This window comes from Lonchura striata, chromosome 2 (assembly GCF_050655825.1).
Source record: "Lonchura striata isolate lonStrDom1 chromosome 2, ASM5065582v1, whole genome shotgun sequence".
NCBI lineage: Eukaryota > Metazoa > Chordata > Aves > Passeriformes > Estrildidae > Lonchura > Lonchura striata.
In genome coordinates this window covers 109,423,086-109,447,823 of record NC_140704.1, presented here as the reverse complement: position 1 = coordinate 109,447,823, position 24,738 = coordinate 109,423,086, and the positions used below count along the sequence as shown (strand labels likewise).

General features: G+C 43.3%; 1 protein-coding gene across 2 annotated transcripts in view; it reads right to left on the bottom strand.

The window, feature by feature from the left end:
- The window catches only part of COLEC12 (collectin subfamily member 12), a 93,465-nt gene extending 70,579 nt beyond the window's left edge, over positions 1-22,886 (bottom strand). The window contains exons 1-3 of one of the 2 annotated variants that reach the window (XM_085571990.1): positions 22,739-22,865; positions 12,360-12,464; positions 10,684-10,734 (exon numbers count right to left, since the gene is read on the bottom strand). In XM_085571990.1, the coding sequence (XP_085428116.1) occupies positions 10,684-10,734; positions 12,360-12,381 (73 nt within the window). In that variant the 5' untranslated portion in view covers positions 12,382-12,464; positions 22,739-22,865. Of the gene's footprint in view, positions 1-10,683; positions 10,735-12,359; positions 12,465-22,738 lie in introns of both variants that reach the window. The other variant, XM_021551511.3, reaches the window with a different exon arrangement.
- Between the last annotated feature and the right edge of the window lie 1,852 nt (positions 22,887-24,738).

The following is a 24,738-nucleotide window of genomic DNA, read 5'->3' as shown; positions in this document are numbered from 1 at the left end:
AAAATGATATGAACAAATTACTGATTTGATTTCAGGTACTGCTTTCTCACTTTGAGGCAGGATGCTTAGGAATAAGTCCTACAAGTGATGTGAAGCATTGCTCAGAGTGGAGGAACAGGGGAACAAGCCTTGAAATCTCCAAACTGAAGATATTTGGGGGGAAAGAAGACATTTCTCATGAGATCATAATGAGTACAACACTACCTTTGGTTCCCTCTGGGAACTTGGATGTTCTGGAAACAGCAATCTTGAAAGGTGAAACATGGTCACCTGGAGGCTACAAATCCTTTTCATATACAAATCTAATAGCAACAGGACAAAGTGACTACCAAAGAACCCTTGCTGGGAATTTGCCTGAATGAAGGTTGAAAGACTAGGGTGGTATGGCTTCCCTTCATCAGGATTTCAAAGGGAGTAATAGTCCCATAACACATTGTCCTGCAAAGCTCCCATAACTGGTGGAATAAGGAAGAGTTTCTTAGCTTCCTCCATAGTAAAATTTATAAAAAGCTTATGAAAACCATATTAAAAGCTTATGAAAACCATTAAAAAAAAAAGACATAGGGGTAGAGTATTATGAAAACCCAAACAAACCTCAAAACACACCCACCCTGGAAATGTCTCCCATTCACAGCTTCACCATGTATTTTCTTTTAACTCACCACAAGACTTCCCAGAAGAACAACTGAAAAGACATTAGACATTATTTATTTTTCTTTTAAAAATATTGTTTTAGAAACCTCCCAGAAGGGAGAAAAATAAAGTAAATTATTATAGTGCCACATCAGCACAATCGTCAAGCTCAAAACGAAGAAGGCTACAGTGATCTAAGTATTCCTTTGACGTAAAATGCTTTTTAATTCCACAGTCAGCTGTTCTGCTTCCTTTTACAAAGACACTTCCACTTAATGTCTTCTAAGTCACCTTGAATACCCACTGGACATATACAAATTCTTGGTAGCTCTTTCACTTATTTGGTGGGCTTGTTTTGGTAATCTGATTTCATGCATGGGAAAGTTCATTCTTTGTAGTAAATTAAAGGCTTTCATAAGGGGTCTTCTTTCCATTGGAGACACGATTAGAGGCCAATTGCTATTCAAACCAGCTGTAATAAAAAGGGCTTGTTGTGAAGAACACAGCCCTATTTCTTTTTATTAAAGCACAGAACTACTCACAGTAACCTTTTGCAAGACAACTGAGAATAAAAACAGCTTCACCATGTTGTATTTCACACAGCAGCTTGCCAAGAACACGAGTTTCTCAGGAGTCAGAGCTGCAGCAGAGGATCAGATGTGGCTTTGCTGCAGAGGTGGGCCCCAGCCAGCACCCTCCCATCCTGTGGGTCAGCATGCACAGTGGTCACATGCTGGGCAAAGGGCTTCAAACTCATGCTGTATCTCATCTGCTCCTGGCCCAGAGTCAAGGTCTGCTGAAGCAAGAGGCAGCTGTGAAGTTTACAAGGTTTATGGGGTGCCGATCACCCTCTGGCAAGGGCAGGCATTTCCTGCAGCTACCAAATTTCCCTCCTGCATCCTCTTGATGGGCTCAGTACTGAAATGGGCCTTCTACCTTCTGCTGGACTACTCCAGACCTAACTGATATGGACATAGGGAATAATGGACAGACTTGCAGCTAAATATTGAAAGGACAAGAGCCACCTCTGCCTTGCTCCTACTACCTCTGAAAAAGCAAAAGCAGACCATAGCACCACAAGCTAGCATCTCCACAAAGCCTGCAGTTTTCTGAACCATGATGAACCTGAGCTGTGAACTCCACATAAAGCACAGAGATCTTTCACAGATGTGGCTTCATGTGCTGCTTTGGACCTTGCAGAAAGGATGGTTCTGATCAGAGACAAGCAGAGATGGTCTCTGAAATGACTGGTCTCTGAAAAATGATCTTTACTTATTTGGAAAATATTTATTTTCCAAATATATAAAATTTCAGGTTTTGAAAAATATGCAGTGAAGCCCTGTTAAGCAGACCCTCATGACCCCAGATATCCTTAAAGGAAAACAATTTTGCCCTGCTTCTTTGTGGCGTTGTGAAACAGCTGCCAGAGAAATAAAGTCCTGCTATGCTAGGCCTGAATATCTGCACACAACTTTAAATACAAAATCTCCTTACAAGCCTCAGCTGGGCTGAAGTGAAGTGGATCCCTGGGTCTCACACACCACCTACTACAGAAAGTTCAGCTGCTTCTATTGAGTCACAAGCTGAATCACAAAAACACGTTCACATCTTAATTATTTAAGGCATCAGTCTCTCTCTCTGGCTGAGTGGGTGGATTTTCCAGATGCATTCCTGACCGAGCTGAAAAGTGTCTGCAGGACACAAACCTCTCCACACACCCACTGCACAACTCTTGTCCATGTTGGTTCCAGGCACTGAGTAAGACTCCTTCCCACTCATGCCTCTCTCCCAGCCTCTCTCCACTTTCCAGCGTCTCAGCCCACTCACCTAACCCAGTCTGGAACAGGACAAATGGAAATTTCTTGGCTCTTGGCTGCTTCATCTAAGGTTTACCCATATACAGAAGGCTAATTGAGACTGGGTAAAATTTTAATCCAAGCTTTATTTTGGCTAATCTTCTGTAGCGCAGCACAGTGGAGATTGAATTGGTTTTGACTTAGCAAAGCAGCACACTGTTTCCTTGTTAGTGTTTGCAACAGGACAAATCATCCTAAAATACCCCGTTCTTCATTTGTGCTACCCCTTACACCATATTCTCTCACAAGCTTCTTTAGGCTTTCCCCAGCTTTTATATGAGACATATTACAGAAATGTGGAGTTGACAATATTATCTATCTAGTAACTCAAAATGATCAGGATGGTGATGCTCTTGCTCAGCATGGAAGTCCTTTCCTGCAGCACTGGCCCCTCCTTGCTATTGTTGTTTTAAAGACAGGTGTCTTTAAGGAGGTAGTTGGCACAGATCTCTAAAAGTAGCTGATATGACTCCTACCCTAAGTCCTATATTCAGATTTCATATGGAAGTCAGTCTTCAGTCTCAAGCTACGTCAGGGAAGGTTTAGGTTGGATATTAGGAAAAAACTTTTTACTAAAAGAATAATAGAATACTGGAATTGTCTTCCTAGGGAGGTGGTGGAATCACCATCTCTGGATACTTTTAAAAAAAGACGGAACTTGGCACTTGGTGCTATAGTCTAGTTGTGGTGTTAGGGCATAGGTTGGACTTGATGATCTTAGAGGTCTCTTGCAACCTCATTATTCTGTGATTCTGTGATTCAAACAGAAAATTTTCTCTCTGAAAATTAACAAGAAATTTGTCAAGCACAACAGCATGATGTAGTTGCATATAGAGTGTTACCTTGCCAGGACACTAGCCAGGCTCAGGGCTGCTGAGTGTGATGGTAGAGGACAGCAGAGATTTGGGTCTGGGTCTAGGTCCAGGTCCCACATTCAGGTCTGCGTGAAGCTGGTTAAGTTTCACACCTTCCCTGCAGTGGCTCCCTCAGGAGCATGGAAAACCAGGCAACAACCATGCACAGAGCTACAGTACAGGTTGAGGAAATTCCTAAGAAATAAAAAGAATCCAGGATATCAAGTAAGTAAGCAGTGCATGACACGTATATGTTTAATTTGTGTGTGTTGTTAGGTTCATCCAAAAAAATAGCCTCAAGGGAATACAGTATCCCCTTTCTCATGGAAAGACCTCTGTCTCTGTGTTGCTTTCAGATAAAATCATTATGAAGAAGGTACAGAAAAGCCAAAGATCAACTGCAGACATTTGAGCACTTGAAAGCACAAAGTTCAGCTGGCTGTAGTAGCAGCTGGCTACCAATCCAGATTTGTATTTGGAATAAAGCTTAAGAGGAGCTCAAGAGTAATGCTGGTTGCATTCTACAATCCCACGGCAGTGCTGGGAGAATCCACTAATGTGTATTTTCCATTATTTTTTCCTTCCATCTTGTGATGGCTTAATATCTGAAGTTTTCGTTTCTGCCACAGTTTTCCTGTGTTACTCCTTTGCATGGAAACATAATGGTACCAAGCACTGAAAACACAGTGCACAGTTTCCTTCCAAGACAGCAATTTCACAGGTAATTTTGCTACAAAGTTGAACAGCCCAGAATGTAGCCTAGGTGTTCTGGCAGCAAGCTGATGTTACCAAACATCATTATTTGTCCAGCTAGTTTACAGGGAAATAAAAACAAAATCCCCAGGTGTCGCTTATAGTGTAGCCAATGTTATTCATTCCTCTCGTAAATACAACGTGCTGTTCAGCCCACACACCTCTTTTATTGCTCTAATGAAAAAGACAGAGCAAAATTCACACATCACGGTGACCACACTGCCTTTCAATTCACCCCTGTAAAAGACAGAGATTGATCAAACAGGTATTGCTCCAAGCATGCGAATTCAATACATGAAGAAGCATGTCAAGAATTTTAATTGTACTAAATAGGAAAAAACCCGTAACTAAGAGAAAATAGATTGCCTACATAACAACACACAGCTGGAATGACTTTAGTCCCCAAGGCATTGCTAAGAGGCCTCTTTATGGGCTTGGATTAGAAGTGCCTTTAGCCAGGCACAGCAGGACAGGTTAGAGAGGGGCAGCCTCAAACCCACAGACCCAAACATCTCAGCTCTTTCAGCTCCTGCCTAAGTTAGCACAGGGCACATAGACCTGATAACTTTTTGGATCTTGCTATTACTGCCTGACATAGATGGATTTCTCAGGGTCCACCAACTATTCTCTATCTTTATGAAGATAGGTGGTTTCAAATTTGTTGTTTGGATACCCCATCTATCACACGTGCCCTTACATTGCAAAAGGCAGAGGGTACTGACAGAGGAGGGACACACACTGGTGGCATGGGGGCACCTTGACAGCTCCTGAGCACATTCCTCTGCAATGGCAATACTGCATACATGTCAGCATTCTTTATTTATTTATTGGAACTTCAATTCCCTGCCAAGTGCCCCAGTACTGCGAGTATCTACTGGAAAAGAAAAGAAAGACAAAGAAACCATACACAGGTGGTCCCTCCCCAATGCTGGGATTGAAGCACCAACACAAACCCAGGACCCCTGAGGGTGCTGGATTCTCTCAGCTGCTCAGGGCTCACCCTAGGAGAGGGCAGCTCGACCCCCTTCCACCTTACTGGCCATGGCAATTAAAAGGGTCATTTCAAATGAAATTTCTTGGCCTAAAATGAAGAGCCGCAAGGGCACCACGATTCAGTGGGGATTTCATACCCCAGGACATACGCAGGCAAAACCCTCATCTGTCAAATATGGCCAGATCAGTGAACTGGAAGCAACAGTGCCTGACTTTCCTCTGGCTTTGTGAGTGTGAGTGACCCTGTGACTTTTTATTAAGTCATATGATTACACACTGCAGGAATACAAGTGAAAGAATGTCCAGGGAGGTATGTGGTTGTGGCACCTGAAATCCCTCACTGGTCGTTTACAAACTATAAAGAAAAGTTGACAAATTCCTAAAGCTTAGAATTTATTTTTTTTTCACAGGGAATTAAGGTTTGTGCGGATATAGCACACCACCAGGCTGATGTCAGACTTTGTTTTGGTGCTTGTTATTAGATATATGAACAATGGTCTGGACTTATTCATAGACAAGGATTAAAATTCTTCCATCTGTGCAGTCTTAATTAATAAATTCTATTCCTGAACTATCACAAAATTCTGAGCCATTAATTTTGATCATGTCTGGACAGTTATTTATAGGCACAAACTCCCCTCTATTTTTAAAAATCCTTTTCAGAAAATGCTTTGTATCTTAAAATTTTCATTTTTGCTACAACCCATTCACAATGCTTTTATCAGCTGTACACTCCTAAAACTCCCTAGTTATATTTTATCAAAAGTGAAGAAATAATATATAACTTCTTACTCTACAAAATACTATAAAAACTGCACAGAAAGAAAACATGGATAGTTAAATGGATCTTGTTCAGCTGTTCCCAAGCCACTCATCAGGGAAAAAAAACCCTATTTTACAAATATGTTTTTAAACCATTTTTCTTCCCCCTCACCTCTTTTTAGTATAGCAGATTTAATTACTGCATGGCAAGATGATTCATCCATTCCTGGTCCACAAATTCCTAGACTTTATTCTTACACCTGGAATCATGCTTAGGACCTAGATTGTTGTAACTGTGCCGAAGAAGCATCCTAACCCAGTCATATCTTATATACCCTACAGAAGATACCTAAAGAAGTACCTGCCTTCCCTGAAGGGGACCCCTGGTAACTTTTATCCCTCCTTCCCTAGCAGCTCCTGACCTAAGGGGTGTGGAGAAGGCTGGAGGATCAGTGCCTTGGTGTGCACTGGACTCCCCTGGGGACATGAGAGACTGTCCCCTACTGACAGCTCAGCAGGGCAGGAGGAGGTGATGGTGAGAAGTGTCCTGACTCACTGTCTAGAGCATGGAGGTGGCCAGGGTGGGTGTTTCTGTGGAGAACAGGCTCACAGCCTGTAATTCTGGCTGTGTTTGCCAAGGGCAAAGGGTAATTATCTTGCACAAGCTGTTTAGTCTTCCACTTATCTATAGTGTACTAGTGCTATCTTCTGATTCCTTGGGAAGCTTCTCTTCATCAGCAGGGCTTTCAGCTCATTTATTTGAAGTCTGCTTTCTAAAACACTACAAGTGTGCTTCACAACAGGTCAAAGACCATCTTCCCTGCTTTCAGCAATTCCATATTGTACCATAGACTTGAATTACGCAGTCAGTATTTTAATAGGAAATTTCTAGTTAAAAGACTCATTAAAGTGGACATATTAAGTTCTTAAACATTAACATAAGGGAAAAAAAATGCACTATGAATTCTACATCTATTAGCTCAGAATGCCAGGAGTTAGGAAGATCCTTGGTGTCCATTTGATCCCTTCAATTCCCTTGCCTGTGGAGATGCCTGGAGCCCAAATTTCAGAGGAAGGAGTCAAACTCTGCCAGAAAGAGATCTCATCCTTCTGTCTACCATCTAGAAACTAGTCTTAGCTCTCGTGCTTGAGACTTAGCATCCCCAAAGTGTATCATATTAGAAAGGAAGTTCTGCCCTTTCTTCACTTATTCTTTCCCAAAGTCAGTTGTGCATGAGGTGGTACAAACCAGTGACATTGACTGATGAAAGAGTTAATATGGCAATCTGGTAGAGGAAAACCAGTAGAGAGGCTTAGCTTGTCATCTGGAGCAGACAACTTCAAAACAGCCTGAGAAATGGGATTGAAGATGAAGTAACTGGAATAAGAAACACGCTTCCTCACTTTTTCAGTGCAGCAATCTGGAGGCACTGCAGCTGAGCAACTCCTGGCAGCATCCCTGCACATCTGTAGCTTTCATTGAAAAGAAGTAAACAGCATCAGTGAGCTGGAAAGACTGTTTTCCTTACTGACCCCTGCAGCAAATCTGTCCCAAGCTCAAAGGAGAAAAAAGTCTGATGTGTATTTTCCTAGTGGTTGTCTGCATCTGTATTCATTATTCTTTAATATATTAGTGTGTTATGCTTAGTATGTTTGGCTTACTAGGACCAGTTAATGTTCTATTGACTAAAAAAATACAGTAGCTTGACAAATTCTCAGAAATTAACTTATTTGAGAAGGAAGGACAGAATGATTCAGAAAAAGGGGAAGTGGTGCAAGACAGTGCGTATTCAGTCCTCTTTCCAAAAACTTCTTCCCCAAAATGAGAATTGTTGGAGAAATGCCTCTCTCCTTCCCTCCTTCTGCTGATCTCTTCCTTCCTTGAACCAAACTACCGGCTCCGGCAACAAGGCAGCTAATAATAAACTCCTCAGCTGAACTCTAGGAAAGCAGCTTGGTCAAGGCTTTGCCTGCCAAATGCTGACCAACACATGTTCCCAGCTGCCAGCAGTCACTGACTGCTAGCCACGTTTTTTAAACCAGTTATACTTTAGCCTTCTGCCCCTCAGAGTACATTTTACTCCAAACAAGACCTCCCAATTCCAAAGGATGGAGTCAAAGGTATGTGACTCATGGTCCATCTACCATGTCTCATGTCCATGGAGCATACAGGGACTTCTCCAATCACAATATATGAACACAACTGGTCTTGCACTACGACTCCTGAAAAAAAGCCCCACTGCTGTTTTTATCCCTGCCCACACCAACAGGCTGTACAGGAACAGCGCTGGCATTTCTACAGTGCCAGTCAGCAGACATTCAGGACTTCTTTCAAAATTACCTTTTATCAAGGTTTGTGGAATAAAACTTGGTTCTTGCCTTGTGATTCCCCCTTATTGCCTTCTTTTACCAGGCAGGACACAGGGCCAAGAGGGAACACCAAGGCACCAGGAGTAACATTTCCTACTGGTCAGGCAGGAGCTCAGCTGCATTTTGGCCCCAACGGCAACTTCTGGTGCTTCACTTGAAATGCTGACCCAGCTCTCCACTGAGTTTGGAGTCTTTAAAAGTCATCACCTTTCTGTCTGGAGGAGCCCACTGCCAAGTGAGGAAACAGCCAGCACTGCTGAAAGCATGAGGCTCCCTCTCTCTCTCCAGAGGCCGCCTGGAAATGCAGCAGAGACTGCAGAGGTGGGAACTCACTGAGTCAGGTTTTCTGAAGAAGGGGAAATAAACCCTTTAAGGGACACAAAAGCATGATCATGTACAGTCAAACAGCATGTGTGCTGGTGTGTATGGAAACCAGGCCAGCCTAGCTCCTCCCTGAGCTGCCCCGTGATGCTGGGAAAGATGATGAGAGTATGGGAGGAAGTTTGGGCTCCAAAATTGTATGGACAAAGGTGGCTCCTTGGATTGGGGGCCTTCTGAATTACACAGCTCTCACCAGTGTCAATGCTATGGCTTCATGATACCATTCCCCCTTTAGTGAAGGCTGTTGTGTACTGTAGATATTTGGGATACCTTCCTGACCACAGCAATGTTGTTTTCCTGAGGCATGAGGCAGTTATGGTTGGTTCCTAAGGGTGGAACTACCCTAACTCCTCCTCTTGTGGTGAAATCTCCTCCTACCACTTCCAGGCTGCAAGTCCTCTCCTCCCTCCATGCTGCTCCACCAAACATAACAGCACAAGCACTTCTTGAAGTAATCTGTATTTATAAGGGGAGAAATAACTCACCTCACCCCTTATTTATATTCTCACCCCTTATTTATATTTCTCTCCTTATTTATAAAAGTGGAGAAATAACTCACCTTGGTAGCATCACAATACCCAGGAGAAAGAAAGAAATGACAGCAAGTTAGTAGGCAAAACTCCCATCAAGTCACAGCACTCCACTTACTATTGGAACAGTAAGGATAATGGAGTACCCACTCCCCACTAAAATCTTATTCACTGCAAGAGAGTGCTGACCAGGGATAGCCAGGTAGAGGATAACACCAAAGGAAACTATTTTTATAGCTGTTAATGAATACCAATATCTTTTACTTATTTGGAGGTGACAGAAATGAACAATTAGCATTTCTTCCTATTTCTCAAGATGTTTTGCTTTTTTGTTATTCCAGGGCTTAATCCAGAACAACAACAACAACAAATGAAACTAACAAAAGGAAAACAACAAACAAAAAAGGAAAAAAAAAATATGTGCAGCTTTATGGAGGACTTTCCAAGCCACAGATGCTGGCTCTGTGGTTGGCTGATCTATCCAAAATAAAGCTCAACAGCAGGGAGCAGTGGAGTAGTTCAGGGGGTAGAAAAGGTCATGCGAAAGTGATTCCCACCTCCCAAACTCCACATCTCCTTATGCTGCCTTTCCCTGCTCCTTTTGGGATGGAAGGAATTTTTTATGTATTTTTCATTTTTATTTTCAGCTTGCCTTTCCTATCCACTCACCAACTGAGGTCATTGAAAGTGACTCTTGGTGCAGCTACTTTCCCAGGACAGAAAAAATGAGGTGAACTATTATTCTGATGGCTTACGGGTGAAAAGGCACCAGCAGCTTTGATAATGAGCCCCTTTGGCTGTGCCAAGACAGAGCTGGCACTGTGGGAGCTCAGAGGCCACCATGTCACCTTCCCTTGCCACAGGGACAGGCATTCTCCTTCTCTGGGTGAAACTGTTGACTACAGAGACAGAAATGTTTTCCCAACAGAAAAAAAAATCACAAGAACCTTGAAAACAGGGGCCTTGAAGGCTGCTAACCCCTGTGCACAAATGCGTGGTACTACCCTCCTCACATGAGAAGGCCATTTTGGGTGAACAAACATAAAAAATAGAGGAAAGAAAAGGAAAAGGAAAGGAAGTGAGTGACCTCATTTTAATAATTTTTGACATCAGAAGGTATTCATTCCCTTTTCCTTTGAGAGGAATGCACAGCCTATGTCATGGCTCAGCTGCCAGTACAACTTCCGCAAGTCTACAGGAGATGCCATGAAACCACTCTGGGGAAAACCTGCAAATTCAGTTTGGGAGCTGAAGCAATGCCCACCTGGGCAGAGGACATGTAAGACGCATGGCCCCTTTTTTTCACAGCCAGCACATTAATTTCTGTTCAGGTGTGGGCTTCAATTTCCTAAAGAAAGAACTATTTTGGAAGCCTTATGTTTGCCAGGAAAATAAAGCAAGTCTAAACATCACACCTTCCTCTGGGAGGACATTGGATGTGGATGATGGGACTGTACCTGTATGTTTCAATGCTGCAAGCAAAAAAGGTTTTCGTAGCAAGTGTTTGATTTACCCTTTGCAAAAGCAAGCTGAAAGACTGCTGTCACTTACCAAACCTCTTGTAGCCGAAGGACTGCACCTCCTCCTCCTCTGCAAAGTCGTCTGGAGAAAGAAAGACACAGCAGCAGATTATTACTACTACCAATGGTAAAAAATGAGAAGTTTTTACAGGCGCCTGTTCAAATAATGTAACTTTTCTTGGTTTGTTAGGCATGCCACTGCTCTTCCCCTCTGCTGCTCCTATCCCACCTCTGTCTCCAAGTGCAGAAGGCAGTTCAGAGCCTTTGCCCCAGTGAGAATCCCCAGCAGAACTCCAGATTACAAACTGTGCAGATTTATCCCCTAGCAGCCATCGTGAGGCCTGCTTGGCCAGCTAATTGCAGACCAGAGCAGAAATGTTCCTCATCACAATGACAGCCACAATTGTCACCGGTGTGCCACTTGATCAAGCTTGCCTGGGCCACAGGAGTCAGAGGGGATGGCTGTCCATCCGTCCACCGCCTCCCATGCACATTAGCTTGACCTGAAAATGTCAGATCCGATAAAACGTGGGAAACAGAACTGATAAACTCAGATAAGAAAAATAAAAACTGAATGGTGAAGATTGTGAAAGGTCTAGATAGGAATGGCTGAGGTCACTTGGTTTGTTCAGCCTGGAGAAGACTGAGGGGACACCTCACCACAGTCTACAACTTCCTCGTGAGGGGAAGTGGAAGGGCAAACACTGATGATAGAACCCAAGGGAAGGGAAGTTGTGGGGAGGTTTAGGTTGGCTGTTAGAATATCAGGCTCCCCAGGGAAGTGGTCACAGCACCAGCCTGCCTGAGTTCAAGAAGTGTTAGGACAATGTGCTCACATACATGGTGTGATTCTTGGGGCTGGCCTGTACAGGGACAGGAGTTGGATTTGATGATCCTTGAGGATCCCTTCCAACTCAGGGTATTCTATCATTCAATGATTCCATCATGCCTTTTGTTCTTATCTTTGCAGTATGCAAGCAGGAATATGCTAATAATCACAAGGTTATTTTGTCAGAAGCCGAATTTCTCTCCATTTCCTTCCGTCAGCAAAGAAAAAGGTTGGCATCAGCAAAAAAAACACACCCATGACTTTTTTTAAAAAAAGAAAATGTCTGTGTTCATGTGTTCATCCTCCTTGCACAAAGACAGCCCCTTGTTCTGCTGAGTCAGGAAAGGCAAAAGTTCTGCCTCGTCACCAGCACCGGCCCTGTATCAACTGCTGGGAGGGCAGCACGGCCCAGACTGTTCCCCTGCTTCTGTATTTCCCAGAGGGAACAATTAATGAATGGTGAAGGAAAAGCAAGCTCAAAGCAGATAAACGCATGTGATGGAGTGAGAAGTCTGTGTTTAGTTAGATCTTTTTTGCTCACAGACTTACTGCACATGATTGGGCTGCTCTGCATCACGAAACTGGGCTAACTGATGCCACAGCTAACTTGGGACAGCGCAGAGCCTTTGGAGGATGAATTCAAAGGCAAAGATACAGTCTAAATGATTTGTGTGTATGTCTCCAGCAGAAAATCTGACTTGTTTTTCCTTCTGACCTGTGAAATGCCACAGACAGAAGTCTCTGAAGGAGACTGTGCCTGAAGCAGCAGCAGAGTCCATGAAATGTGTAATTTTGCAGAACTTCACCCTTTACTCAGACAGAACAATGGATTAAACAGCTAAAAACATATTCGTCACCAGGTAAGACATTTTGCTTACTGCCAGCAGCACTCCTGTCCATATCTTTAGCTAGACTCCCAATTCAGATGTGCACTTAAGAAGTGGAAGAGTCAGCAGATGCTCCTTAGGCAAAACAAACACATCCTGGTTTTGAAGAGAAAAAGAAACCTTTGAAAAACCAAGCCAAACAAACTCTCACAATTGTCCCAAATGTTATCTGAAGACAAGGCCCCCAAACTAAACATGACAAATACTAATAAACCATAAACAGTCAACAACAAACTTCTCATCCCAGCAGTGAGCTACTCAGGAAAGATCTTCCCCTCTTGCACAAAAGATAAAATGCTGCACAAAATAAGATAACAGCTCCAGAGACCTTAGCTTCCTGCCCTCTCCTTCTATCAGGCTGCAACACAATTGCCTCCTTTGTTTCTCAGGAGTGTAACCTGGTTTATCCAATCTGGATCTGATGTAATACAGCCAGGCCAGCTTTAAATCCTGCAGCTTCATCCCAAACCACATCTCCAATGCCTTCCTCCCAGGCTGACAGATCCTTCCCTAGTTTTCTTGTTTTTCATGCTTAGACCAACAGCATTGGCTTTTACAACTTTAATCACATTTTTGTTTCTTTGGCCATTTTGGTATATGCAACATGTTTATATATCTACATATACATTTCTATACACACATATATTTATATGATTTACAGTATTTGCAATGCTGCATGTTATTCTTTCTAGGGATGGGTTTTTTCCTTAAGCTTTGAGTACATTATAAATTATTCGTTCACCTCCTAATTTTGAAGAGCACTTCTGATATTTGAAATAAAGAAGTGGAGATGGGCAAGGACAGTTATGTCAAGTGGTGACTCGTCTCCCTGATCAGTACAATCTCAAATTTATCATCTCTGTGAGTTATCCTGCAAGAGGCAGTCAATGTAATTTTAGGGGAAGTCTATAAAAAATATTTAACAGACAAAGCTCAATGTTCTTTCAGTCACAATTGCAACTTGTCTGAAATCATGTGCAAATATGGTACTTTAAAATATTAACTGTAATGTAACAAGTTTAAGGGAAAAAAAAAAGATGGAGGAAATTAATAAAGCAAGCTTAGACTAAACATTCAGAAATTACAGCACTTTGGAAAAAGAGACTAAGATGGGTCGAAAGTCCTACCTCAGAAGAAGTCTATGTTTGAAATATTAAAAATTAAGTTAACAAGCAAGCCTATAAATTTAAGTCCCAAGGCAAAGCCCTGCACCCAGCCTGCTCCTCCCATGTGTGTTGGGCAGTATTGTCCTTAGTGCAGGCAGCAGAAACTTGATCCTCAGCTCCCTGTTCCAGTGCTGGAAATATTAAAATTGTGTCACAAGTTCTACAAAAATCTCAAAGCTTCTGAATATCTTCAAATCAGCAAAATACAGGAGAACCCGAGTTTTCATTTAAAAGGTAACAACTTTTCTAGTGAAAACTATGAAAATGTGATCTGTTATGAATTACAGAGGTTAAGAAAAAATACACCAAGTAAGAAGGCAAATACTATGAACACCTCCAGTATGTTTTAATGACTTAAGCTGTTAAAGGCAATATAATTGTGGCAGAAATTCATGAGCTTTGAGCACCAGTGACTGATCTTAGAAATGGAAATTCTGCAATTTCACATCAACAGTGCTCACACTTGAGTGAGTGAGTGAGTCTGCAACTGGTGTATGAGGGGTTTGCTGGACATTGTGAAAGCCTTAAGTTAGAAAAATTTTTCTTTAGTTTAAATCCAGTCCTCAGTTACAAATAGGCATTAATATGAAGGCAAGGCTTATTTTCATAAGTGAAAAATATGAAGGCAGACTCCTCCTTGAAGCAGACAATCAAGTAGAATTTGTTGTTATGTCCAGGTCACAAGAATTAACTCTTTAGTATGGGGAAGACTAACCCTAACTCAACTGAATTAAGACACTCAACTGAGCTCTCAGCTGTGAACCAAAATCCAGAAAAGAAAGATGAAGAAACTTGAAAATCTGGTCTCTTATTCCACTGACTTGTACAGAACTCTGGCAGCAGGAAGGTCCATAAAAAAGGTGAATTTTGGGCAAAAGCATATGTGAGCAACCAATTACATTTAACCATGTAGGAGAAGGGCCACTGGAGATCTCCTGTTTTATTGGATTTACAAGAGCCTCCTTGAATGCTAGAACAGATTGTCATGGGGATATTACAACAAACTGCTAAAAATCACTGTCTCACTGTGGCTGAACAGCAATACATCAAATGTTTTAAGGAGTCAGTGCAAAGTAGGAGTTCTGGTCCAAAAAAAAGTAAAAAACAAAACAAAACAAACAAAAAACCCCCCCAAAAAACCCTTTGAGATATTTTGGCAATACCCATGCTCCACTGAGTACCAATGCCAAATTCCACTTGCCCTCCAGTTATAACCTATTACTGCAACACCTCTAGTAAATACAGTTGTAGAGTTAAGTAAGTTACAGTGCAATGCTTCAAGGGAGTGGGAATTGTGAAAAGGCAGTTCAGCTGGGGATTAGCACAGCGAACAGAGGGAATTCATTTAATCTAAAACAAATTAGACTCTCATTTGATTTTTGCTAGTGGCAAAGCAAATCTGTGGAGTAGAACTGTTTAATTTCTTGTTCTTAAATCTTAAATAAATTAATCATGGATCACTTGTGAGTCACTCTGAGGTCAAGTAAGAAAGAGCTGGCCTAGAGCCAAAATGAATGCTAAATCTGCCCCTGAGACAATATAGGGTATAAAACCACAGCACCAGATCTGAGGAGCCTTTGGTGCAAGGTGGTTTTAGGGAAGTTGTTTCCATTTTAGCCCCTTCCTTTCATGGGTGTCATTGTTGGCATATGGAAGGTGTTAAAGAAAGCTGCTAATGTACGTGTCCAGCTGTCTCCTTTTAACAGTACACCTTGCTCAGCCATTTAAACCTAATTAACTAATGAGGCAAACAAGATCTCAGAACCATTAGAGATGCTGGGTCATATGGTGGCTGCAGACATGTGGTGTCCAATAATTTTGAGAGCACTTGTGTGCTGTAAACATGGATACAAAGTCCTTGTTTAAGGACCTCATCTGAAGTCTTAAATAAAGAAAAAAACCCAATATTTTACATTGCATTTCCAAATCTGGGAAAGTATATTCCAGGAGAGAATGAGGCATCTGGGCTGAAAATTGTCATGCCAAGTTTCAGCTCGGATTTTAGAAGTTTCCTTATAACCCCCTGAAAACTCAAATTACAGTACATTAGAACTTACTCCTAACTACCAGGCTGGGAACTCAGACTGTAAGATTAACGTGTAGCAAAAATGACATACAGTGTAAGAGTTTCCTCTAAAATAAATTTCTCTTTCAAAGGGCTTTAATGGTTAGACCCCTGCCTTTTCTATTGACTTAATGGGAACGACAGAGCTATATCTCAGTGCAACTCCGTAAAAATTATCCTGGATATTATCAAGGAGACATTTTTACTTGTGCCATTTTGAAAGAAGTTGTGCCCATTTATTGAAAATCACAATATTCCACTCTTTTTAATCCATGAATCAACGTGAATGAAGAACTCTGCTCAGAAATGTGTAACAAGTGCATCTCCTTCATGAGAGAATGCTTGCAGTTTCAAAAAGCTGCTTTTGCCTGCTCTCTCCATCTCAGCACTTTAACTGAAAGGCAAAACACGTCCACTTGTGAGGTTTCTGTAATATTAACAACTGCTCAGGCAGACAAGAACAGCAACACCAATATCTTTCTGATATCATATTTCAAAAGCTTTTTGAGCTGCCACCAGATTTATTTAGTGAGCATTTCTGCTCACTATTAACTGGGTCTACATTCAAACTGCTGACCTAAAGGTGAAATGGAGCCAGCAGAAGCACAGCAAGCAGCTGTGGCCTTCAGATGTTGATGACTTCATCAGTCTAATTGGTTTCCACTGGTTTTCATAGCTTTTATTCTGGACAGTCTCCTGCTTGTGCTAATGGGCTGCTCATTCCCAGCTCTCTTCACAGATGCTTTATTTCACTTGTCCTCTTGTTCTGCCTTTCTCCACTACTTTTTCCTTATAGGCCCTTTTCATAGTCAAGTCTTTCTCTCTGCCTCTATATTGATAAGTGTGAGAACCCCAGCCTTGCTTTGGGTCCTCATGTGGTGGTGAAATTCCTCCTCCAACCCGTGCTTCCAAAGAAAAACTCCGCAGGCTTTAGCTGTTCGGTCTCAAGGCAGTTTATTGCTAGTTATCTAACAGATTATGTTCTTGGACTGCAGCTATTTGACCAGCGGCCTGGGTAGAGGCACACACACACCCTGACATCCTCTCTATCTGCTGTCTTCTTCGTCTCTCTCCCCGCCCAGGGCTGCTGCTCTCTTTTATAAGATATATTACGTATAACATGTTTACAATTATTCCCCAATACCTACTACCTACGTTGCCAAGTGTTTTTCTACTCTAAACCAATCTGTGAGTGCCAACATCACCAAGAACATGGAGGTAAGGAAAAGGAAGGAGGAAGAACAGGATCAGCCCACTTTCCTCCATCTTAGAACTTCTGACCCCCATGTACAAAGTGAAAACCCCCCTGTACATGTGTTAAAACCCCCCTGTACAATACTAAAAAAATTTCCCCTCTACTTTGTAACTACTTTTACTATACTATCTAACCTTTTGTGACTGCTCGTTCCACCTCCAAAGTTGGTAATTCATTCCATGGCTCAAACTCAAAATCACAGCTGTTTTCAGCTGCCTGCCAGGGTCTAGAATGCTTCTGACCAAGGCCTGGAACCTCTAAAAATGTCTGAGAGACATTTTGAGTTCCCACAGATAAGCCCTCCCTCACAAAATCCTACCCCACACTTAAAGCACTTCCTGACTGACAGGATCCCAAGCTGACATGTCACACTAACAGTCACTGTTGTTGGATGAGCGTGTTGTGCCCATATTATCCAACACTTTGTCTAGCTTGTCATGCAGCAAACTCCTTTGGACAGGGATTACATGGATTCCGCACTTGCAGAGCACCTGGTCTTTAAGGAAGCCATGGCAGAGGTTTAGCTGAGGCAGTCCTGGAAGAGAGACCACCTCCCTGCATCCCAAAGCATCCTTTGGGATGTTGCTTGAGCTTGGGTTCTGGCAGCAAAACTGAGGCTTTTCCTCAGCTCTGTCCAACCGAGACTGCTGATATGGGAATTTATCTGCTTGTCTTAGTGACTGAAAGAGACAATGTCCTAGATCAGAGATCCTCCCTTGGTACTATTCTATGATTTGGATGGTGTCTCCCATCATTTAATACATGCATAAAACAAACAAAAGCAATAATAGTGACAAATGGGTGCACTTTAATATCTTGGTCTTCATCTATTCCCCTACTGCTGTGCCCAAAAAATGTGAGCACTTATCTTTAGGAACACACACAAAAAGACAGAAGATTGTGAAATTTAGAGGCATAACAACAATCACTCTAGTTTTGTTTTTTAGGCACAAGATGAAGACAGTAAATAGGGGGTTTTGAACAAAACTTGTTAGCCCATAAGTGCCACATTACCATACTGGGGTCAGGAGCAGCTGCATGGTGTGGAGGATCAACCTTAGAAGTTAAAAGTTTAAATCATATCGTATTACAGAATAATGATTTAAAAGCAAACAGATATGTTCTCATTAGTGCACTGAAAAATCGTGCCTCCCTGTCAGTATGTCAGAGGAGGCAATTAACAGTGGTATTAAAATGGCATACACATTCCTAACACATGTCTCTATTACCTCCCATTACTCATTCACTTTGTTCCCCAGTGATGTCCCAGTCTGCACCTCAAATTTATGCACCAAAAGGGATTGAAGCTTTAGGTGGAAGCAGTCAAAATTCAAAGCCAATTCATCTTAGGTTGCTCCCTCACTCACACAGACCACACTCACATTGTGAGGAGGATCAGGTTCACTTTCCATGCCTTTATTTTGCTTTCCAAGGGGGTGGGCTGGAAGGAGAGATTCTCTGTTCTGACATACAGAACCTCAGGATAAGGAAGGTTTTGTTAAGCTGAAGATAACTGGGTATGCATCCTTTGCAGTACTGAGCTGGTTTCATCCTTGACATTTGTCCCAGCTCTCTTTATTTTACTCTGTTTTATCTGTGCAAGGCGTGATCAGCTCCCTGCAAGATTACTTTTCCCTCCTTATCCTAGCAGGCAGAAGTGTCTGAACCTCTGGGCACAACAGTCTTTCACTGTGGATCTAAGTAAACTGTTTAGCTGTTGTGACAAAAAAAGGGCTCTGTTCAGCCCTCAGCTGTAGCAAAATCAGTTTAAAATGAATCTATGTTATCCAAAGTAGGAGAAAAAGGAGTCACAGGAGATTTTAAACAATTCTCTTCTTCATAGGGAGGTTTGTCCATGCTATTCTTAGTCCCGTGTGGCCAGGAAAAGTAGAATTGAAGCAATAACAATTACAAGTTCTTACTAAAAATGATCCTGTCATAAATCGTTTATATGCTAATTCTGCTCAATATCCTTTGTGGTTGTATAGTAATATTTCTATTTTCTTATAATTTCATAGCTCTGTTTTCCTCTGTATTAATAAGAACATGCTTTGACACACACTTGCATCTTTCTCATCCATATGTTTAAAATCCTCTGTGCTACCACTCAATTCGGGACACACGCTGATTGTATAGTAGCGTTGCTCAGGATTTGTTCTGTGTTTTATCACACATTTATTATAACTGCTCGTGCCTTTGAACTTCTGCTGTAGGGTCCTGTGACATGTCCAACACACACCACTCAGACCTCCTGCATATGTTTCATGTTTATGTCACTATATTCATATAAGTTCAGATATAAATGGACTAAGGAAAGGTTACTGGATCACTCCACTTCTAATCCTTGGTTTTCAAATGCTTTTTGGCTTCTGCAAAATGCTCTGGACTGGATTTTTTTAAAAATTCTTGGTTTGAAGTTTCTATCCAGGAAAGACCTATTTGTAGAGGATTGTTCATTTGATTTTGTGCACACAAAGAAGAGAGAGAGAGAGAGAGAGAGACAGAGTCTTTTCTGCAGTGTTACAAAATTAAAACGTTTATTCCTTTGTTATTTAAAATTAGTGGCATCAAAACTGAGAGAAAGACAAAATCTGTCAGGAAGGTAACCATCATATAAATAGATTATTTAAGATTTTTCAAGGTAATAAAGAAAGAACAAGTGAACTTGCATACGCAGTCAGCTTTTGCTATTATCAGCATTATTTGCAAATTACATCCAAGCTCTAGGTCCCACAGAAGTGACAAGTTTAGCTATACTGATATGGCTTATATGTTAATTAATTGCCTGATAAAAGGTTCACTGTGTAAGGCAAACTTGGGGCAAACTGAACTGGCATATCCTGTGAGAGCTCGGGGTACTCTTATCTCCAGTGCACTGTGCACGGAGCGCACTGAGCCGCCTTTGAGCTAAAGGGGTCCAAGGCGGGCGTTCAGGCCAGGCTGATCCCGAGGCACCGAGGGCTTCACTGCTCCAGTGGAACACAGCCAAGGATGCACCTGTTTCTCCCCCGTGCATCCTTTTGTATCAAATGAGAGGAATGGCACAAGATGGAATATTTGGTCTCATTCCAGCTCTCAAGCACACCTCAGCATTCAAGCATAGGATCCCAGATGATTGTCCTCCAGCACCACTGCTGATACAAGTGGTACACAGCAAGGTGCTTGTGATGGCAGAGAGGGAGGAGGAGGAATGAAAAGAAACAGCTAAGCTATTTTAAGCATCATTAATTAAGAGCTTCTCTGTCATCCTGGAGCAACAGTCCCAAATGATCACCTTGACTTCGTCATTGCCTGATTTTAGGCATTAGTATTAAGTGGTTATCCAAACAGTATCCATATTTCAGAGGAAAATACTTATCGCCAGCACTGCCATGACAGTAGTGATTACAGATAGAGTTTAAAGTAGCAATTACAAAATATATTGCAGCTATATGGGAAGAAGTTCTCAGTTTTATCAATGCTTGTCCCTGTCTTAAATTAGGGCCAATATTTTCAAACATGTGGTGGTGTTTGACTATGAGGAAGTTGTTTTCATTTGTTTCCCAGGCAACGAGTGCTCCTTCATACCCCAATAAATAACTATAACTTAGAAGTATCATTTGATAAAGATAAATCTGACCCTAAAGCAGACAAATCCCTATATAAATCACATGAATTATTGCTAAAAATATGACAAAGTTTGTGAGCTCAGTGTTGTTTGCTAGAAATAAAACTGCCAGCATATTGAACATAAACTTCAGTTTGTTTTACTGATTTAAAACATAACACATTACAAATACCAGCAATGGAAAATATAATTTATTCCTTACGGATATTTAGTGATGTAATTATTTAGATATTCCTCCATTCTCTGGAGAGGGTAGATACAGAGACAGCTGCAATCAACAGATCTTTTTATTTTTATTGAGAAAAGTGTGTAACTATACAAAGTTCTACAGTCCTACAATTATCACCTACCATCAAGTTTAAGGAGAAAACATGAAAAGCCAAGTCCATACCCAGAAAAGGAAATCATCAAGTCAAAATTTGGTTTGACTCTCTGACTTCTCTAACACTGGCAGAAGCACTTGATGTGATGTTTTGTTGCTTTTCTTTTGCTATTAGCACAGTCATTCAAATGTTCATCTTTGCATGTTTTATTACTGATTTCTGTAACTCTCTGGAAGAAAGAAATAAGATGGCTGTGATCACTCTTGGGGAAGCCAAATGGTAAGGACTAGCACTCCCTCTTGATGGAGTGTGGGGCACCAGCGAGTGCTCCCAGGAGCAGGAATTACATCTTCCCTTTGAATGCCAGTGCTCTGCTTTGCAAAGAGTGGTGGAAGCAGAATGAAAGTTGCATTATATGTTATTCCCATCCCTGGTCCTTTGCATCCCACCTCTCCCCAAAACCCCAAAGAATGGAGTGTAAGGCTCTCAATGGTAACAGGCACAGATTTGTTCTACCTCTACCAGATCCACATTGTTTTGGTTTATTCATGCCCTTACACTTATGCTGATAAGGACAAGCTGATGATAAAATTTTTGGCATGAGTAGCCTATAAATAAAGAACATTGTATATGCATTATTTGCCGTATGTTGCATGGCCCTGCAGAGGCACCATGCCACAGTGTCAGAAGTAACTTAAATAGTGTGTGTGTGGGCTTGCAAAATAAATGCCCCCCAAAAGTTTTTCCTCCCTTCAGGCAGCTACTCTGGCAAGTGAATAAATGATCACATAATTTGGTGTCCTAGACTCTGGAAAGTAAGTGTAACTATATGATGTTTACTGGACTCCTGGCATCTGGAATAAAACTCTGCAGTCCAAGAACAGGCACAGTGGTGCCCAAAAGCAATTTTCATATTTGTATGTCTTTTCCTTAAGCTTATTTTTGCCTCTGAAGAAAGACTGAATTCAACTCTCACAACATCCCGACTAACTCCTAAACCTTCCATAATGTCCTTTGATGTTTTCATTGTAAGTATTCCCCAGTGTGTAAAACCTCTGCCTTTTGCTGTAAGGCTATCAATTTTCATAAACAGAAGGCTTTCTTGCACCCCCCATACATCTTTACTAGGTTACAGAGTAGCAGTTTGGCAATCTACTTATTTATTTCATTTTAAAGTATGTGATACCTCTCAGTCACAGCTATGTAGGACAGGGTCAAATGTTCCACCCATTTAAAACAAAAAGAGGAGGAAGGGAGGAAAAGAGTGAAAAAGGAAAAGAAACGAAGTTTCAGTTTGAACAGATGCAAAGTAAAGACAAAAATTTTCCAGTCGGTGGATGCAGAGGAGAAATATGCCAAATACATTTCACAAGCCAGTTAAGCTTCTACTGGCACCTAATCACTGCCAGATGTTTAGAAGCAACACCAAGAACATCTCAAAACGCTGGCAAAAAATAAACAAATCAACCAGGGAGAAACACAACTCTTCTTCTCGGGGCACCGGCGAGGGGGAAGATAAAAGTTGGGTGCCGAGAGAAGCCGCGCTGCGGGGAGAGCACACGCACATGCCGGGACACACTCACACGGGGACAGCCCGCTCCAGGACCGGGACTGACCGGCACACTCCGAGCCGCGGCGGCGGCGCAGACCCCGCACCCCGGGGTCGCGGTGAGACCCCCGCTCCGCCGCTCCCGGCCCCGGCTGCCCGTGCCCTGCCCGCAGCGGCGAGCCCTGCCCGCCACCTGCCCGCACCGTGTCCCGCCAGCACCCTGCCGGCTTCGGCTCATCCGCGGGCACCCTCCCCGAGACCGCCCTGCCCGCGCTGTGCCCGTGCTGAAGGCTGTCCACGCTCCCGCCGCCGTGCCCGCTCGGTGTTCCCGCACGCCGCCGTGCCGCCCTGCCCGCGGTGCCCGGCGCACGTGTGCGGGCGGCAGCGCCCCGCTCCCGTCCCTACCTTTCATCTTGGCGCCGGGGCGGCTCGCATAGGACGGACGGGGCGCGGCGGGGCTGCCGCCGGGAGCGGCGGGCGGCGGAGCGCTCCCTGCCTACTGCCGGGCCATGCCCCCGCCCGCAGCCCCGGCCGCTGCCGCTCGCCCTCGCTCCTCGGCCGCCGGCGGCACCCAGCCCTCGCCGCCAGCCCCGCGGAGCCCGGCCCGGCCCCGCGGAGCCGCGGCTCGGCCCCGCCTCCCTCCCTCCGCCCCGGGGAAGGGGCCGCGGCCGGGGCCGGGAGGCGGGGGCGGCTCGGGGTCCCGCCGGCGGACGGGGTGGGGGTGCCGCGCCCCGTGGGTGTCACACCCCGTCCCGCGGGGGTCCCGGGCGGCGGGGCCGTGGGCAGCAGGGGCTGTCCGTGGGGAGCAGCCCGGGACGGGAGTCACGGGGCACCCGGCAGTGACCGGGGGAGCTCGAGCGGGATGTGCTGTTCCCGGCAGGAGAACGGCCCTGACTGCACTCCCCACACCCGTGCAGGCACCTGGGGGGTTCCCCGTGAGTGTGATCTCTGCAGGCTCCCCGCAGCAGCGTGCCTCACACGCGGCACGCCGGTGGAGGAGCCGAGGTGCATAGCCATCTCCTGGGAAGAGGCTGCAGGATGTGCGAAATTCACCCTGGTGCTGAACGCAGGGCCACGAGAAAGTCCTGTTGGATTCAATGGGACTGCGTGCACTACAAGCACTGGAGAGTGTGCGTAAATATTTGTGGGATTAGGGATACACAGGCCGGTCATCTTTTATTTTTCTAGTTCTGGATGTTGCCAGGAATAAGGGATCGTCCCCAGGCTCCTGTTTTCATGAAAGACGTGGTTTATGATAAATGCTTATGATCCAGCTTTGAGTGTTAACACCAGTGCTGATGAGGCAGAGCAGGTGCAATGTGCCCCAGTTCGTTCTGGGGATGAATAAAGTAGTGGAGGCACCAGAGAGTCCCTCCTGATGCAGCGAGAAGATGCACACAACTTTGCCTTTGCAGTTAGAGGTACCAGAGCCTGTGAATGTAGGGATGCCCAAAGAAATTATTATACTACATGGCCTTCTCAGAGGGTCTATAGCGCCATTAGGGACCAAAGGTCATGGCTCAGGCTCACAGCATTAATTTAACACCAGATCAAAAAGCATTGGAAACCTATCAAGTATGATCGCATATCAGCAAGGAATGGAGGATTAAATCCACCAAAAGTAGTCATTCTAGAGCAAAAATGAAAGAACAGATTCAGAAATCTGAATTCCTTCAGCTGGTCTGATTACTTGAGTTGACATTAACTCGAGCATGTTTCACTGACTTGGAGGCAATATCTTTAGTTTGGGACTGATGAAAATATTGGAATACCAGCTGCAGTAGCCATTTGCTGCTTTAAAGCAGGGCTCAGATATCAGAGACTTGACTGAGCTTTTAGTATACACTCTAGCAGTTGACTGGAATATCATGAGTAAAATGCTTAAATCTGAATACAGTCGTCAGGTAATTAGAGAGTCCCTGTAGTGCTGTGTTGGATTAGGACTGCAGTGTTAAGAGACACACTCATGCTTACTTGGTGGTGTGAGGCTCCTAAGTTAACTTCCAATTTTTATTTTAAAGAATCAATAAAATTCTGTTTTCGAAACTGAAAACCATCAAAACTCTGACCCAAAGCCCATGAGTATATTTCCAAAAAGAAACCTTTCCATCACTTTTCATTGACTGGATGACAGCAGTAAATGAAGCCCCATTTCTTCATAGGAGGCTACCTCTGTTTGAAAACACAATGCAGAAAGAGTGCTTTAAAAAAAGGTAGGGAAAGAAGAATATCACCTTAAACCTGTGTTATCAGGTGATGTGCAAGGAGCAGGACTGTGCAGGAATTTAGAAAATTCCTCAAAAGCAGTAAAAGATAAGACTTTTTGAATTTTTTGTACAGTAATCTTAATGAACTGAAGGGTAGCAACCAAAGCTGTAGAGCCTGATGAGTGAATTTTGGCATCT